Genomic DNA, 16,391 nt, shown 5'->3' with positions numbered 1-16,391 from the left:
TTAGTAAAAAATATATTAGTAAATAGTTACAAAATAATCTATGTCTAGTTAACAAGTTAAAAACTAAAAAATGCAACAAATAAAAATGTTAAGTTTTTAAAATTAAAGAGGTAACTTTTTTAATAAAAAAAACTCCATTTAGAATTGAATATTGACTGTTTACCAGTAATGCTCCAGTTTTAAAACTTTTTAATATACTTAAAAATTAGAATATTAATTTATAAGAATATATGAATATTAAACTCCTCCCTTAAAATATTTTATAATTTCCATAATTAGTTAGTTATTTTCTGATTGTCCTTTTTCCAAGTAGTTGACAAAATCCAAGTACCGTCTACGTCCATCAATATAAAGCATTGAATCTAAAAATTAAATTAATTTTATTAGTCTAATGAATCACATAATTTATTATTTTTACCATGATAGTTCTGAGGTAATACTGAATCAACATCATTCGGAGCAACATAAACATGGTAAAAGGAGTTTGAAGTTAAACTTTTTTTACTTTCAAGTTCTTCAACTTTTGCAATAATTTCTACTATCATTACTCTACCACTGGTATAACATATCTAATGAATTAACAAAGAACATGTTGACATTATTATAACTTAAATAATAGATTAATAATAATTAAATTATACCTTTCCATTTAACTTTAATTTGCTACCAATTGGAACTGGTTTACGAAAAGTAATACTATTAATTGCTTGTAATGTTACTCTTGTTTTGCTGTGCGCACTTGCTACTAAAAATGCAAGTTCAGTAGCAACACGCATCAAATAACCACCAAAAACAGTATTATGTAAGTTTCGATCCTAAAATTGTATTAAAAATTGTTATAAATAACAGCAAAAGAGTATTAATTACTTGTTGTTTGTATAATATACTTCAGGATGACAAAGAATATTAGTCTCAAGCATAGTATCATCCATCCACACACTATTTTCTGGTAATAATTTATTACCAATTATTGGCTCTTTTCTATCAACTGTTTTCATAAACGTATCATATATAAGTGATTGTTCTTCTGGCGTTGGCATTTTATTCAATATTGAGTTTTGGCGAGCCCTTTTTCTATCCTCATTTTTTTCTAAATCACAAATTTAATTGATTTTGTCTATAAAACATGAAATGTGTTTATATTTAAAAATGTTAAACTTTGTATTTACTTGCAGAAAGAATCATTAGATTTTTTTCACGTTCCCCTGCTGGTACTAAATTATTTACCATGACAGATGATGTATTTGTTGGATCTCTAGCAACAAATACAAAATGAGCTCTGGTGATTCGCTCACATTTATCATCATTGAATTGTTCTAGCCACAAAGTAACCTCTAATGAAGTTTTGCCAACATGAGTTACTTGACCACTTAGAATTAAATCTTTATCTGGCTGAAATAAAAAATCTTGATTATTATATTTTTATTTTTTATTTTAAACATTAAAGCTATAAGCTTACAAATCGATTAGCATTTATGACAACATCATCTACCAATAATGTTACAACAACGTATGGTGTTGGAACATCCAGTGGTTGCAGTGGATTATAAATGTGCTTCATAACAATCCAAACTAAAATTATAAATAATATGATAAATTATTTTTTAACATTATTTTTTTCTTATTTTTACCTGCAAAAAGATCCATATCTTCTAAAAGGCGTCCTATTCGTAAACTTTTAAATGTTGTAGTGTATTTATTTTGCAATGCCAAATTAGTGCTCAAAGGAACTATAGCTCTATCAAAACTGTCCTACAAATATTATGTAATAAATTATATAGTATCTAATGAATTAATGTATTAATTATTAATTAAATCATAGATGTACTTAAAGTATCAATTTTATTGTATAAATACTATATCATAACATATTATTATCTTACATTCATAGAGCGAGGGGGTAGATCATTTTGTTGCTTTGGCAGATACTCAGATAACCAACCTCTATCTTCATTTTCATATTTTCCAGATATACCCATTATATTGGATAGTTTTAGTTTAACTTAACAAAATTAAATTATACTTTAAGTTATTTAATCCAATTATAATCAAATAAATACTTAAAATAATATAATAATAATTACTATCTTGCATAGTCTGTAAATTAGAGAAGTCTTTTGGCGGTAAATGTGTTTCATTCTTCCAACGCCTATATATTTGCTGAATATATCCATGTCTTATGTTTTTTTTAAATCTAAAAAATAATACAACCATTATCAATATATTATGTTACTTAAATAAATTTAAAAGTTTGCCAGTATTAATTCTTGTTAGTTACAGATGTTCTTAAACCAATGTGATAAACTACAAAAATTAGTTAATTTTATAAAATTAAAACTATCATCAAAAAATATTTAAATATTAAATTTATAATTAATGTATCTACAGATAGTAGCAACTTTATATAGGTTTGTAATCTATTAAAAAATAAATATTAAAATACATAATATTTTAATGTAAAACTTTATGATTTAAAAAAGTCTATATTTTAACCAATTTCAATCATATTTATGTAGTGAGAAACTAATATGGAAACACATTTTTTGATAATTAATGTTTATTTTTTATAATTTTCTATTTATTAAACCAAACAGTTACCTACAATGTTTCTGATTTCTCTTCATGTGTCATAGAGAGTAACATGATTGGGTGTAAGTGACATTATCAAAAATATATTTCCTAATCTAGCCTTAGCTTTACAGTGGCCTAATGCAACTCTCTAAAATTAAATTTGTCTACCACTTTACAACTAAAACTAGTTGTACAGTTGCAATGTATTATTTTCTAAGGTTTCAGATTTAAATAAAGAATAAATAAATGTTCAATAATTAATTAATTAATTAATTACCAATAAACTAATAGGGAATAACTCTCTTAGTTTAAATGTTTAAAATCTTGAAAGCACATTATTATTTATTACAAAATCATTCTTATTATCTACCTAGCTTATCTCAATAATATACAATAGAATATACATAAATCAAATAAAAGGAAACACTTATTTCCGGTTATTAGTAATCTGGTTAAAAAGTGTATCATTAAAAAATAATCCTAACCTAATTGTTTTCACTGTTTTAATTTACAAAATAAGCAAATTTTTTTCTTTTAATATTTTACCATCTAGGTATAATTCTCTAATTAGTTTTTTATCAATTTAATTGTAATTATCTTTATTAGTTCATTGTTATCTACTATTAATAATATTATAATAATGGTATTAATCAATAAGCATTGAAAAGATATGTTTAATAACAATAAATTATACAAGTGCTCTATTTAAATAAAGTAAATTTTTTAAAATAGGCATAATCTCAAGTATATATTATTATGTTAATATGGCATATTAATTAGTCCTGACCAATGTTTAATACACCTTGTTATTTGACATAAAGAAAATATGCCATGGAAATATTATGTTCACACTTTTCTAAATACTAGAATAACTGTTTACTAAAATAATTGATTAGGTAATAAATAATTATTGTAATTATATACAAATCAATAATATTATTATTTATAATCAATGGTATAACATTATTTTACTCAGAATAAAATTAATAAATTATTTTACTACAATTAATAACTAATAATAGTAGTTGTGTTATAATTAATAGTGTTTGATAGTTTAATAAAATTAAATAAATTATAAAAAATATTTTTATTATACTTACAAAGACTTTGGAGAAGTCAAGATGTTAACAAATACTTTAGGACTCATTTTATTTTATTACCTATTTTTTTTTATTACGAAGTTATTGATTTACCAATTACTTTTTGCGTAATGACCATGTAAATGATGAGATAATAATAATCTGTATGTGTTTACCACACCTACTTACAACTTAGGGAATAAATCATGAATCATTATAGTTCAAAAGTTTTTTAATTAGGCAATTAGCCAACACTTGTTAGTTTTAAGTTAAGAGATTATTAACTAAATATTTAACTATAGATTGTACTTTGGTAATTTGGTTTGTTAATGACGAATAAAATATCGAATGCAAGACTACTTAAAAACGATGGATTGAAAATTGACATAATATTGTAAATTAAAATTTGTAATACCTACATAATAATGTATTAGAAATTTTAGAATGTTATCTACAATATGTGCGTATAACCACAGAAATATGACTGTCAGAAAAAGTAGAAAGTAGAAGTAGGTCTATAATATCACAGAATACTACTGAATAACAATATCTTCTGCCATAGTATGTTATCAGCAATCTTTGTAGTTTATTGTAAACATAGATAATAAAGAAATGTGTTATGTATGAATGTATAGTTATAACATATAATTAATTTATCCATAGTATTGGCTTTAAAGAGACAGAGAGCGTTATGCAGCTCTATGCAGACATACAGTCATACAGTCGCACAGATATAGGTACATAAATATATACCCATTAATTATGCAATATTATGCATAACTACTATGTAATGCAAGTATACAGAATAATATTATTAATAAAGTTTAGACTACAGTTTACAATCACAAAGGTTTAAATCACGTCTACAAAAATATTTTAAGACTGTATTGTCAGTTTTAAGCACGATTTAAGATAATACTACTATCTTTTCTGTTAATTTGTATATCTTTATATCAACAAATATAAAAATTATACTTGGAAAATGCAATTAATAACTATGAAAAACGTGATTATACACAGATATTGAATAAAAGAAGTGTAACACGCATGTACATATATATTATACATATTTTATTTTTATTGACAACCTAACCTTTTTTTTTTTTTGGTCGATTGTCACAACCTAGAAAATCTCGGAGGTCGATCGCAAGTCTATTAAAGTTAGCCACCCCTGATGTATATCATTTCAAAAATACATGAACGAATATGTTTATGTTTGTTAAATTTGTTAATGAAATAACAATTATTATTATAATATTTTTTTTAAATATTTTCATAGACATTATTGATATAATATCAATAATAATATACACGTTTTATATAAGTTCGTCGTACTAAAGAAATAACATCTTTCATTTAACATGTTTTACACTTGATATTTTTATAATTTTTAAATTATGGTTCTTAATTACCTATACTATAGTAGGTAATACATTTTATATTGATTTTTTTGAAATTTCAGTGCATTGATAAAAGTTTTTGATGCATTTTATATTGCTTTTTTTTGAAATATTAAGGATTTTTTTTATTACATTATATTTGATAGCTCTAATGCAGTAATAGTAGAGGCAGCTTTTAGGGGGATTTAGACGCCATGACCCTCCCCCCAAGACATCTTACTCTTTATTTTGTCAAATATATTCATTAATTTAATTATTTGCCAGTATGAAAAATAGAAATTTAGATTTTATATTATAAGTAGGTAGATAACAACAATTAAGGTAATTTAAATGTAATATGTATGATATAAATCTTATGACTAGGGCTTGGATTTCGACGCACTTTTCATTTATTCTAGAAGTTGCTGTACGATGCTCGCCTGGTCACTAATCCGTGTAGTCCGTGTAAGTATTTTTGAATAAGAACGAAAAAATTTGTTATGCATATTTTTGCATTTTTTGACAATTTTTAATTTTAACAAATTTTCTTCATTTTTTTAGAGCATTATTGGGCCCAAAATTCCAACTTGATATTTTATACTCGTATCTCGTATCGGAGAAGAACTTACATTACGAGTTGGCAAAGTATATTTAGAATTACTATAATATATTAATCTGTTTAATTATTTGCCGGAGCCTCGAAGTAATAAAATAGATACTGACATCTGACGATATCGTTCATTAAAAGTTATTTTTATTAATTCATTTAAACAAATATTATTTAAAATATATACTAAATTTATCAAAAACAAAAACAATTTACCTGCATTTTTTAGTGCATTATTTAGAATTTTAGGGTATTCTTTAGACTTAGAGTTTCATTCCCAGCCTTTCTTATTACAATCGTCAATCAAAACTACAAAAGTAATATTACAATATTAATTATTTTATTTCAGGATTTGAACTTTCCAAAAATATATGGTCGATAGTCAAGGTTATATACACCTATTTTTTATTTCAATAATATTAATCTGAAATATAAAAATCTCGTGTCACAGTGGAAAATGTATATCGCCAAACTCCTCCGAAACAGCTTGACCGATTTCTATGAAATTTTGTGTGTGTGTGTATATTCATTTTCAGTAGGTCTAAGAGAGTAATGTAAGCTAGTTTTCATACCTCTAGGTGTAAATGGGTGCTCTCCACAAATATTTTTTAACATTTAAAAGTAATATATTGATAATTCATAAATTAAAGTGATATATTTATATTATTATTTTTACTTTCTTGATTTTTAATCAAGTAAGTAAGGTAATTGAAATTGAAATGAAAAATGTTTGAATTTTTAAAACTTTAAGAATTTTTGTAAAATAGAAAAATGATAAAAATGTAACTCAGTTGTAATGAGTAGGTGGATAATTAAGCTAGCTTTAACATAAAATATTAATGAGAGAGATCTGATATCACACCCAAGCGGTATAACGATTTGAATTCACAATAACGGCGTGAACAGTCCCAAAATTTCTATTTTTTAACTTTTCTCCAAAACTATTATAGCCAAAAAGTTGGTTGATAGCTCATTAAAGGGATTATCAAGTAGATACAAAATGTGAGAATGTGAGATTGAAAATTGACAAAAGAAAATTATTTAATTTTTTACAGTTATAAAAAAAAATAGTTATTTTTTTGTTAGATTTTCATTTAGCGTGGTAGATTACCCAAACTGGAGAACGGATTTTATTATTTGGTGTCATGTCAAATTCACATTGTCTAAGAGAAGTGCTGTGAAGATTTTCAGAATTTTATCTCTAATCGTTAACTCACTACAAAGCTATAAAGCTAAAAAACGCCCAATAAAATGTGTTTTAATTTTTTTTAAGCTCTGTAGTGAATTAACTGTAAAAGATAAAGTTCTGAAAAAATTCACTGCACTTCTCCAAGCCAATATGAATTTAACAAGATCCCAAACATTAAAATTCACTCTCCGGTTTCAGATATCTATCTCACTAAATGAAAATGAAAATAAAATACATTTACATTATACATACATATTGCATACAATCAATAAATTTCTAAAAATTGAAAATCAAGAAAGTTTACATGCCGATCTCTGACTTGGCAAGCGTTTTTTTATTATTTTTAAATCCAATTGCATTGTTTGTCACATTAAATCTAAGTAATATTCAATAAAAATAGATACCTACAATAAACTTATACGAAAATACCTAACTAATATATTTAAAAATTTGGTATTCGACGAGTGTTATGTTCTCGATACATTTTGAAACTACTCAACCGATTTTAATGAAATTATGATCAATGTGTGCAATCTCTGTCATAAGATAGGATAGTTTTTATCCTGGTTAATGACCTCTTTATTATGTTTGGGGCTGTGTGATTATTTAATCGATTATTCGAATAATAGATTATTTTTAACGAATGATACATAATCAGTTAATCGATTGAAAAAATGCAACTCTAGGTGGGACAACTTATGTAAAATTGACATTTCAGAGATATCATCTATACTCCAAATCAGAAAACCAAAAATAGTTTTTACCCTTACGCTAAATGTTAGGATTGTGAGCATTATATAGGCAACCAAACTTAACACAAGTGCATTTTATACGGGCGACAGCTAGTATTTATATATATATATATATATTATTTATTATATAAACAGTAAATACACTGTTCATTTTTACTTTAAATAATAACTTAATACACTAATTTTTGCTATATTATACAAACACTTTCTGACTATTTTTATTATAGTCAAATATATACATACCAAAGACTGCCATCTTCTAAGACCGTGGTTAATGATAATTATATAAATAGATAACGTATTGGACATTGCCCATTAGTTATTGAACAGCTGTGATATGTTTTTTGTTTCATGATTTTAATCAAAGTTAATTTCTTATCATTCCATTTTTTTAACATTCGTTTTACTTCAAAGTTATACTAGTTGAAAATTATAGAAAATAGTTAATTTATTTTACAATTGTACATATTATTTTTCTTTAGCTAAAACTGTCCTTGTATATCAACGTTTTGCTATATTATAGTTATGGGACACACTTGGTCGGAATATGTCGCTCCAGAGACGACCCCGTTGCGAGACAAACCATCGCAGTTTGAACCTCATTTTGGTTTTTCGACTGAAAGACGGGAGAAAAGTAATGTATCAACCACACTTTGACGATATAAGTTTTGTCGTGTGTATTGTACAATGTATTAAATATATAATTTGTTTCTCCTTTAGAAATGATCGCTTCACTCGCAGAAATGGAATCTGCTAAAGTTCCGTTGGATGCCAGAGACTTTTGTACACACATGCTATTGAATTTAAGAGGTTGTATCAGGGAAAACTTCCCATTCAATCATCATTGTCATCATGAGAGAGAGGAATATTATGAATGTCAATATCACGAGTAAGTCTCACAACAGCTCTCAACAGAGTTATAAGATTAGAGTTTGTATTACTCTATTTCGCCCTTTAGTTCTTCATCAAGCTATCTGCTTCGTGATTATACAGATAAAACATTTTATAAGTCTGAACCTGTATGATATTCATTTAACTTGTTTAATTTTTGTAACAATTATAAGGTATATAAGTTGATGAAATAGTGTTTCATTTTGATAGCAATTGTATGATATCTTTTCTGATTTTTCTACTTTTGGATTTATTTCTATGAGAATTTAAATATATCTAATTTAAGTGTTTGTAATTATAAATTTTAGTTATTTGGATCGCATGAAGGATTATGAAAGAGAAAAGCGATTATTACAAAGGAGATATCAATTGAGACAAGGAGGTGCACCAAATGCAGAAGAAGGCACTATCAGTGCTTAAATGGTATTAACATCATTTAATACCTAATTTAGGTAATTATAATTTCTATTTAGAGTATAGACTATAGTTACATTTTGTTAGATTTAAGTGCTTATTTAAACTCTAATTATATCGTGATTGAAAAAATATTTAAATCTAGTGTTTGATATTTAATTTGTTTCATAATAAAATTATTGTATCAATACGTTTTGAGTATTTTTGTGTTTTATTTGTTATACTTATATACATTATACATTCTATCTCAAAAGAGAATAATCACTTTTCATGTATATCGACTGACCACTTCAGCAGTAGTGTGGCGCATTTTTTCAATGTTGCTAGCCAAAGTTTCCCGAAGACAACGTACAGACGTTTACAACTAATTGAAATATTATCATTACTTCATTTGGGGACTGCCCAATAAATGGTGAGAGATGCGCAAAAATGGTCTACAATTGGTCTGCCAACTGATAATTCTCTTTTGAGCGCAGTTTCATTATTTTTATTTTTCGTAGTAAAATACATTTGTTAGTATTAAGCAATTTTTCTACAACTATTAATTTTTTAATGTCACAAAGTTAATATTTTCATTATTTTATAAACGGTTTTATACATGCATATGCATAATTAGATATTTTAGGCTGGATGTAAAAAGACACTGTATTTCAATCTGATAATTTATATATTTCCAATCATATATTTGGTAAATGTGTTTGCTAAAACTAGTGCTGTGTGTGTAAAACATTGAAGTAAGCTATAATCAAAAATATAAAACAATTTTTTTAATGTCAAATATCATTTTTATTACAATAAGGGAAAATATTTCAATCCGTGTTTAATTATTACTATATCAATGTCTTCTTCCAGTCTTTTTTAATATATTATTATTTATTTATTTAATTGTTTGTTTTTTATGTTTCTGTTAAATCAATCAATCTGCAGTTGGATTTAAATCATTAATGTCTAATTCTGTAGCAAAATTTATTTTTGAAAACAACATAATTTACTTGGACATTTGTTTTTCTTTAAAGCTTTTGCATTTTGTTGCTAGTTTACTGTTATATATCTAATAAAAATTAAATTTCTTAGTTTTCTTTTTTTTATAAGCATTCATCATTAATCATTTTTTTATTATATTTGCTTAATCAGTTAAATTTTGTTGTCTTATTATATGATATTAACAGTTTTTGAACAGTTTTTATTTAAAAATAAGATTAAAATTTCAACAAATTCAAATAATTTAATAAAGAATTTATTTATCATTAAAATTATAATTAAAGAGTACATCGCTCCCACATGTGTTGTCTCTGTCTTACACACACATACAACCAGAGCTGTAGCAATGTTCATTTGCGCTCCTGGCCATTTAACATATTTCCGCCCTTTAAAAAATAGTTTACCCCCTCCCCCACATACTTACACATATAAAGACGTTTGTTGTTTTATTTTATTTTTATTAGCTATTATAATAATTATTATATTTAATGAGAAAAAAAAAACACCGCTAAACTTATTATAACCTTTTTTAATAATTTAAAAAATAATTGTACTTTTATACATTTCAAAATTTCACTTTTTGTGCTTTTTTAGTAGCAAACTTATCTATAACATTTTCAAAATTAATGTTTGAAGCCAATTCACGTTCAATTGTATATAATACATGTATTCGTCAATTTTTCTTGTGAAATTGTAGACCTTAGATAGTTTTTAATAATTTTCAGTTTACTAAAACTTCTTTCATAAGTGTTTCCTTCATGATTGATACTAAAATAGGAGTAGTTATCTATCATCCATAAATATGAATAAATTGATGAAGGTCTTTCAAATATAAAAATAAAATATTTAGAATCCTAATTTTAAATTAAACATGCAGCTATGAGTTAACAATAATAATCGATTTTGAAAATCATTATGTTTATTATTTTGTAAACACTTGTAAATTGTAATATTTTTGTACACAATACGCCATAATAAAGTACTATAGTGTAGCTATTTCAGTATAATTATTTTGCCCATATTATAAATAAAATGTATGTTATTAATAATTGGTATAATATATGGTATATTTTATTCTGGATTTTGCACCCTTTTTTACGTTGCACCCCTGGCCTGGGCCAGTTTTGCCAAGCCCTAGCTACAGCACTGCATACGACATAGTGAATTTTCATTCTTCAGTTTCAATAAAGTACTTTTAGTTTCGATATTAGATTGAATTGACTTTTTATCAAACTTTTATTTATTAATTTTAATTTTTAGGTGAGTTATGAGTATGAAAAATATTAAATATTTAAAAATACTCATAGTATTTACGAAAGAAACTTACTTTACGAAGAACGAAAATTTACTATGTCGTAGGTGTATAAGACAGAGACAACACATGCGTGTGCAACGTCCTTTTCATACAATCTCTATATATTTACCTACCAGAAATTAAATTTTTGCACTAAACTGAGTGTATAAAACTAGATTGGTTTGAAATATGAATAAATATTATGAAATCCAGTCTTTAAAAAATAATGAACAATATTTAGAAAGTTGGTTTATATTATTATCACAAAGTTTCTGAATAACATTGAGTTTTATGTTCCAACATTAGAATGCTGTCTTGATCAAATTTCTACTTTTTATTTTTGTTTCATATTGTCACAATTGTATTATAATCACATTATGTACTTATGAGCTATGAGTTATGACTAATACTGTTTTATATATCATTTAATATTTAAGAAAGTTAGTACTAAATTTTAATATTTATTATTATTATTTAAGTATTTGACATTTTATGTTACCAAATATAAAATAATAAGTAAATGATATTATTTTACTTTTCTATATTTACAGTCTATAAAAAAAATTAAATATTATAGGTCAATCTTCACATTTTACTCACCTTAACATAATATTTGAAACATTAAATTATAATAAATTATTAATTGCTTTAAAAAAATATGCTGAACAAAGCAATCAAAGTTTAAATCATAGTTGTTATTATTTATTCAAATATTATGGTCAATTCTATAATACTAATTTTTCTTTATGCTTGTATACATTATTTCTAATAAATAAAATATTTTTATGAATTTAAAGCTCATTATTTTAGCTCTTATAATTATTTTTTAAACATGTATAAATACATTTTGAAGTAAAAATATGTTTACATTTATAAAAGATTATATTTAAAATTTTATATTTTGGATTATTTTCTATTATTGGTAAAGACAAAATCAACTAATAATATACTATGTATAACTTTTTTTTAAATATTAAAACAAAAATTTGACTATGTATATTTGAAGTTAATACCCTTTTTACGAACTAATGTTATTTATTTATCTACAAGATTAATAATAAAGGAATAGTAAACATTATTTTATAATCAATTAGAAATAATTTAATTTAATCATGGAAAAAAATTGATAATTTAAAATATTTTTATACAATTTCATTAATATCCCAATAAACGAGAAAATAAGAAATATTCCTTCAAAATTTAAGGGTTTTCTTACTAGTAGATTTAATAAAAATAATAATTTATAAAATAAACAATAGATTACTTATAAATGAAATAATCTTCATAATCATTTCCTATTGGTTTGTAGAATAATTGTATTTATAATTTATTATTTAAGATATAGATAATTTAATAAGCATTTTTGGAAGTATAATAAAAAACTTATATAAATTAAATTAAATACTTTTACACGTCCATAAAGAAATTTAAAATATATTTATAACAATTTAACAATTTACAATAGTAAATTATAACATAACTGATGAAAATTAATTTTTTTAAACATAAATACATAATACAAATTACACAATATATTATAATATTTGTTAAAACTTTTTTTTTTCCAGATAAATATTGAATATTACGAAGAAACCCATGCAAATATATGAGCTATAGGTATGTTTAGAATGTGGTATAGATATTTTGTTCTGGTTATAAATGTTATATAAAATGATAAATAAAGCTCACTTTGTATTGATATAAATGGAATATGTACTTCTTAATTTTTAACTGCCATCATGAGAAAATAAACAAATTACAGTATAAAATAATAATAATAAAAAAAATTACAATTATATGCATAATATATAGCTTAATAGGTACCTCCATTAAATGAATAAGTTCTTCTAGAAGACATCCCGTCAATAAGTACTGGTTTCAAATGGTGCTAGACAAGTTCAAAAAATACTTCTATGCACCAATACGAAACCAGTATTCACCGACGTTTACCAATCTGAATACACAGCTCTTGTTTTACAAACCATACATAGTATACACTTTGATACGTCCAAAAGAAGAGTCTTGTGAATACTGTGCTTGTCTGCCTGAAATCCTTTGACTTATATACGCAAAATCGTTTTATTCTATGATGACCTATGGTCTATTATTGCATATAGAGGGAAAAGGCGTGCTGCAGCGACGTTGCATAAAATATAACAGTAGGTACTCATTTGTTTCCGTCTGCTTGATTCATAAAAATCATATTATATTCTTGGGTTTTATTATTGTTTTAAAATATCTGTCCTTAAAACTCACCATGCGAGTACAATTTCCTCAGGGTTGATGGGTGGGAACACGTGGTAATGCAAGACGACTGTCGAAACCCGATACCTGGTGGCTTACGGTCTCATACCACCGGTGTCTGGTAACAATATTATAAGGCTTCGTGTGTTGGTCAATGAATAAAACTCGTTTTTCTTTCTTTTTTGTTTTAGTTAAATCTAGCGAAAATTTCAACTGAACGCTTATTTTCATTGTTCTAATCTTGTGATGGGCGATTCGTCTAACTGTAAAATATAATATAATATAATAGCCTTGGAAATATGTTAAATAGATTAATAAAATATTAGTAATTTCTGTTTCTTTGTTAAAAAGAAATTCGAAAAGAAAATTGGTACTCGATTAAGAACCAACATATAATATTTAGTTTTGTTTCGTAAGTATCTATATCAACTGTTAAATTAATTTTATAAAAAAAACATTAACTGCCAGCTATTTATCTTTAGATAAATAAAATGAATTAGTAAATCTTTTAAATATTGTACACTCCGTATCAAAATTGAATGTAGTTACGATGACGATATAATTGATATGGTTTATTGATTTGAATTACAGTACTACTGACAAAATTAAATAATATAACGCGATACGCGTATATTTTGTGTGGACGTTAAATTCATGGCGCACACGATTAACCAAGAGACAACCAACTATTTATTGTCGTCGTTTATAAAAAAAAAAAAATGTTTGATCTAAAGCGTGTCATATTTTGTAGTTAACTATGTATATACACGTATATTTATATACGTAAGTGCTTATATTTTGTACAAAAATCGCCAAATTTTCTTAATTCCATTGGATTTGATCGTATATATGTATCCATATACATTTACAATGACCTTATAACCTAATATAATATACAAAACAGCATTAAACCAATTATGTCCACTGAAATTTCTCAAGGCCATCGGAACTTATTTAACGGCTAATATCGATATGTATTTATGTACTTTGATATGTACCAATGTATTTCAGCATACAATGACTAGCCGTTTTTGTTTAAATAACTTTATTCCGTGGAATAATCGTATAGTACAATTTGCGAAAACAAAAAACTATAACGCAGTTTTACAGTGATGGCAATAAGGGTAAATAGTTTGATTTTACGATAGCTCTTAAATAACATTAGCTAACGTAAATCGTTTATTTTATGAAAGTTAAATAAAATAATTAGATTAGATTGATTATCTATTCACATAAATTATTTGGTCCGTACATTCAAATTTAAAAATATTCTATAAATAAATATAAAAAAAAAATTTTCAATAGTTTCTATAGTGATCTAAAATTCTAAGTATTAATTAAATAAGAATGTATATAATTTTATTAGTATAGGGATTTTATTTGTTTGGTGTATATATTGACAGTTTTCTTAGTACAACGTGTTCAATATGAAATTTAAAACTTTAAATTCACGTTTTTTCGTATTTTAAAGTCTTTTTTCATTCGATAGCTTTGGATATTTACGGAAATTTGATCAATTTTGTGTACCTATTGAATACACTTTTACGATAATATAACGAAGATTGATTTTAAAGTATTGTTTAATTTAAAAATTTTTTTTACCTCTCGTGTATAAAATTTAGATAAAATCTCAGCTACAAACCTACAAAGCACGTTGTTAAAACTTAACGCGTTTTATTTTTACAAAACATAAGTAATATATATTTATATGAATAAAATATTTTGACACCCACTGCAAATGAACGTCTCTTGTGTGTTGATTTAACAATACTAATTTTACGCGTTTCACTATACTCTACACGCGGAAAAATTAAATTATAGCTTACAAAAATAATAATAATAATAATAATAAAACGTATGTGGCGCTCAGGAAAGAAATAAAGTAATACATTGCTCCACTTCGCTCCGCAGGTAGGACTATAATAAGGTACCTACACAGTACACACATCACAGACTGCGGTGCTCTCGCGACTTCCCTTATATTATTCTATGTAGGTATACATGTATGCAATTTACGAACCCACCCCCTGCGGGGTTTTTTTATAATCCACAACATTCCACCGGAGCATCGGGCCATTATTATTATTACTATTATTACTATTGTTGTCGTTGTTGTTGCATGCACAACGCCGCTCAGAGGCAAGCTCTACCTACCACCTTATAATATTAAAATATATTTACCGGGGAAATTATACACACGTACAATAATATAATATGAATTCTTGCTAATAAGCTAAACAATAATATTATATAATTTAAAAACTACGTAGTATAACATGGGTAATAATAATTTAATTAATAAAATATTTACAATATCGTAGTTTTTGGATCGAATTCGCAACGATGTATTAATTCGCGATCTTATATTATATTATTACTTATTATTAGTATATTTAATATTATATTATGACGTTACCTATTTATATTGTATCATGGATATATTATATTATAATAAATCTATTTATATATTATTTTAATATTACCAATGATAAGCGTGATATCCTATGGCCGTCCTTCTTCGGGGGGTGTAAACGCCACCACTAACGACAACGCCGCCGTGAACGAATAAACGATGAGTCGAGGGAGAGAAAAACGGCAGACGACGACAACGACGGAAACGATCGGACTACGACTGAACGGCACACACCGCGGGCGCGCGCACACTCACGCGCGATCGGTTTTTAAGGTTTTTATTCTCCTCTTCTTTTCTCGCTCGCTTTTCCTTCAGCACACGCCGCCGCCGCCGGACGACTCGCCCGATCGGTGCCGGGTGCCTGATGAATGAACCCACACACCCGCCGGAGCGCGCCCGACGACGGACGCATTTCGGTGGGAGTTTCGGACCAACGGGCAACGGCGACAATCGACTGGCGGGAAAATAATGTCGATTATTTTTTTCATCATCATTTCATTATTATTATTATTTATCCATCGCTTCTTGTTCTTTGCGCGCGCACACACACACACTCACTGAAATATGCGATCGCACG

General features: G+C 26.0%; 2 protein-coding genes and 1 long non-coding RNA gene across 7 annotated transcripts; 1 reads left to right on the top strand and 2 right to left on the bottom strand.

Annotated features, from left to right (window-relative positions):
* Window positions 1-65: 65 nt before the first annotated feature.
* LOC113552882 (acyl-coenzyme A thioesterase 9, mitochondrial-like) lies at window positions 66-4,284 on the bottom strand. 4 transcript variants are annotated; one of them, XM_026955877.1, is made up of 10 exons: window positions 2,603-2,658; window positions 2,085-2,194; window positions 1,884-2,002; window positions 1,632-1,752; window positions 1,460-1,572; window positions 1,170-1,392; window positions 888-1,090; window positions 642-815; window positions 419-569; window positions 66-362 (listed from the first exon to the last, which is right to left on the bottom strand). In XM_026955877.1, the coding sequence occupies exons 1-10, from the start codon at window positions 2,641-2,643 to the stop codon at window positions 280-282; spliced, it is 1,338 nt and encodes a 445-aa protein (XP_026811678.1). In that variant the 5' UTR covers window positions 2,644-2,658; the 3' UTR covers window positions 66-279. The 4 variants fall into 4 exon arrangements, with proteins under 4 accessions (XP_026811678.1, XP_026811679.1, XP_026811677.1 ...); XM_026955878.1 differs by having other exon boundaries at window positions 2,599-2,639; XM_026955876.1 differs by lacking the exon at window positions 2,603-2,658 and adding an exon at window positions 3,672-4,045 and having other exon boundaries at window positions 67-362.
* Window positions 4,285-7,966: 3,682 nt separating this feature from the next.
* LOC113552223 (NADH dehydrogenase [ubiquinone] 1 beta subcomplex subunit 7) lies at window positions 7,967-12,862 on the top strand. 2 transcript variants are annotated; one of them, XM_026954978.1, is made up of 4 exons: window positions 7,967-8,211; window positions 8,298-8,466; window positions 8,777-8,920; window positions 12,726-12,862. In XM_026954978.1, the coding sequence occupies exons 1-3, from the start codon at window positions 8,103-8,105 to the stop codon at window positions 8,886-8,888; spliced, it is 390 nt and encodes a 129-aa protein (XP_026810779.1). In that variant the 5' UTR covers window positions 7,967-8,102; the 3' UTR covers window positions 8,889-8,920; window positions 12,726-12,862. The 2 variants fall into 2 exon arrangements, with proteins under 2 accessions (XP_026810779.1, XP_026810780.1); XM_026954979.1 differs by having other exon boundaries at window positions 7,968-8,211; window positions 8,777-8,891; window positions 12,726-12,858.
* A 142-nt stretch (window positions 12,863-13,004) lies between these two features.
* On the bottom strand, window positions 13,005-16,161 carry LOC113552224. The gene is made up of 3 exons (XR_003405165.1): window positions 15,885-16,161; window positions 13,414-13,664; window positions 13,005-13,338 (listed from the first exon to the last, which is right to left on the bottom strand). It is a non-coding gene; the product is annotated as an uncharacterized LOC113552224 (long non-coding RNA).
* Between the last annotated feature and the right edge of the window lie 230 nt (window positions 16,162-16,391).

This window comes from Rhopalosiphum maidis, chromosome 2 (assembly GCF_003676215.2).
Source record: "Rhopalosiphum maidis isolate BTI-1 chromosome 2, ASM367621v3, whole genome shotgun sequence".
Lineage (NCBI taxonomy): Eukaryota > Metazoa > Arthropoda > Insecta > Hemiptera > Aphididae > Rhopalosiphum > Rhopalosiphum maidis.
This window is presented reverse-complemented; position numbering and strand designations above follow the sequence as displayed.

Coding starts and splice junctions, on each gene's coding strand:
- LOC113552882 (XM_026955876.1), bottom strand. CDS start 3,718: ATGAGTCCTAAAGTATTTGTTAACATCTTGACTTCTCCAAAGTCTTT. Junction 816..887: donor ATATTCTTTGTCATCCTGAA/GTATATTATACA, acceptor ATACAATTTTAG/GATCGAAACTTACATAATAC. Junction 363..418: donor ATTACCTCAGAACTATCATG/GTAAAAATAATA, acceptor TTTAATTTTTAG/ATTCAATGCTTTATATTGAT.
- LOC113552223 (XM_026954978.1), top strand. CDS start 8,103: ATGGGACACACTTGGTCGGAATATGTCGCTCCAGAGACGACCCCGTTG. Junction 8,212..8,297: donor GACTGAAAGACGGGAGAAAA/GTAATGTATCAA, acceptor TTTCTCCTTTAG/AAATGATCGCTTCACTCGCA. Junction 8,467..8,776: donor TATGAATGTCAATATCACGA/GTAAGTCTCACA, acceptor TATAAATTTTAG/TTATTTGGATCGCATGAAGG.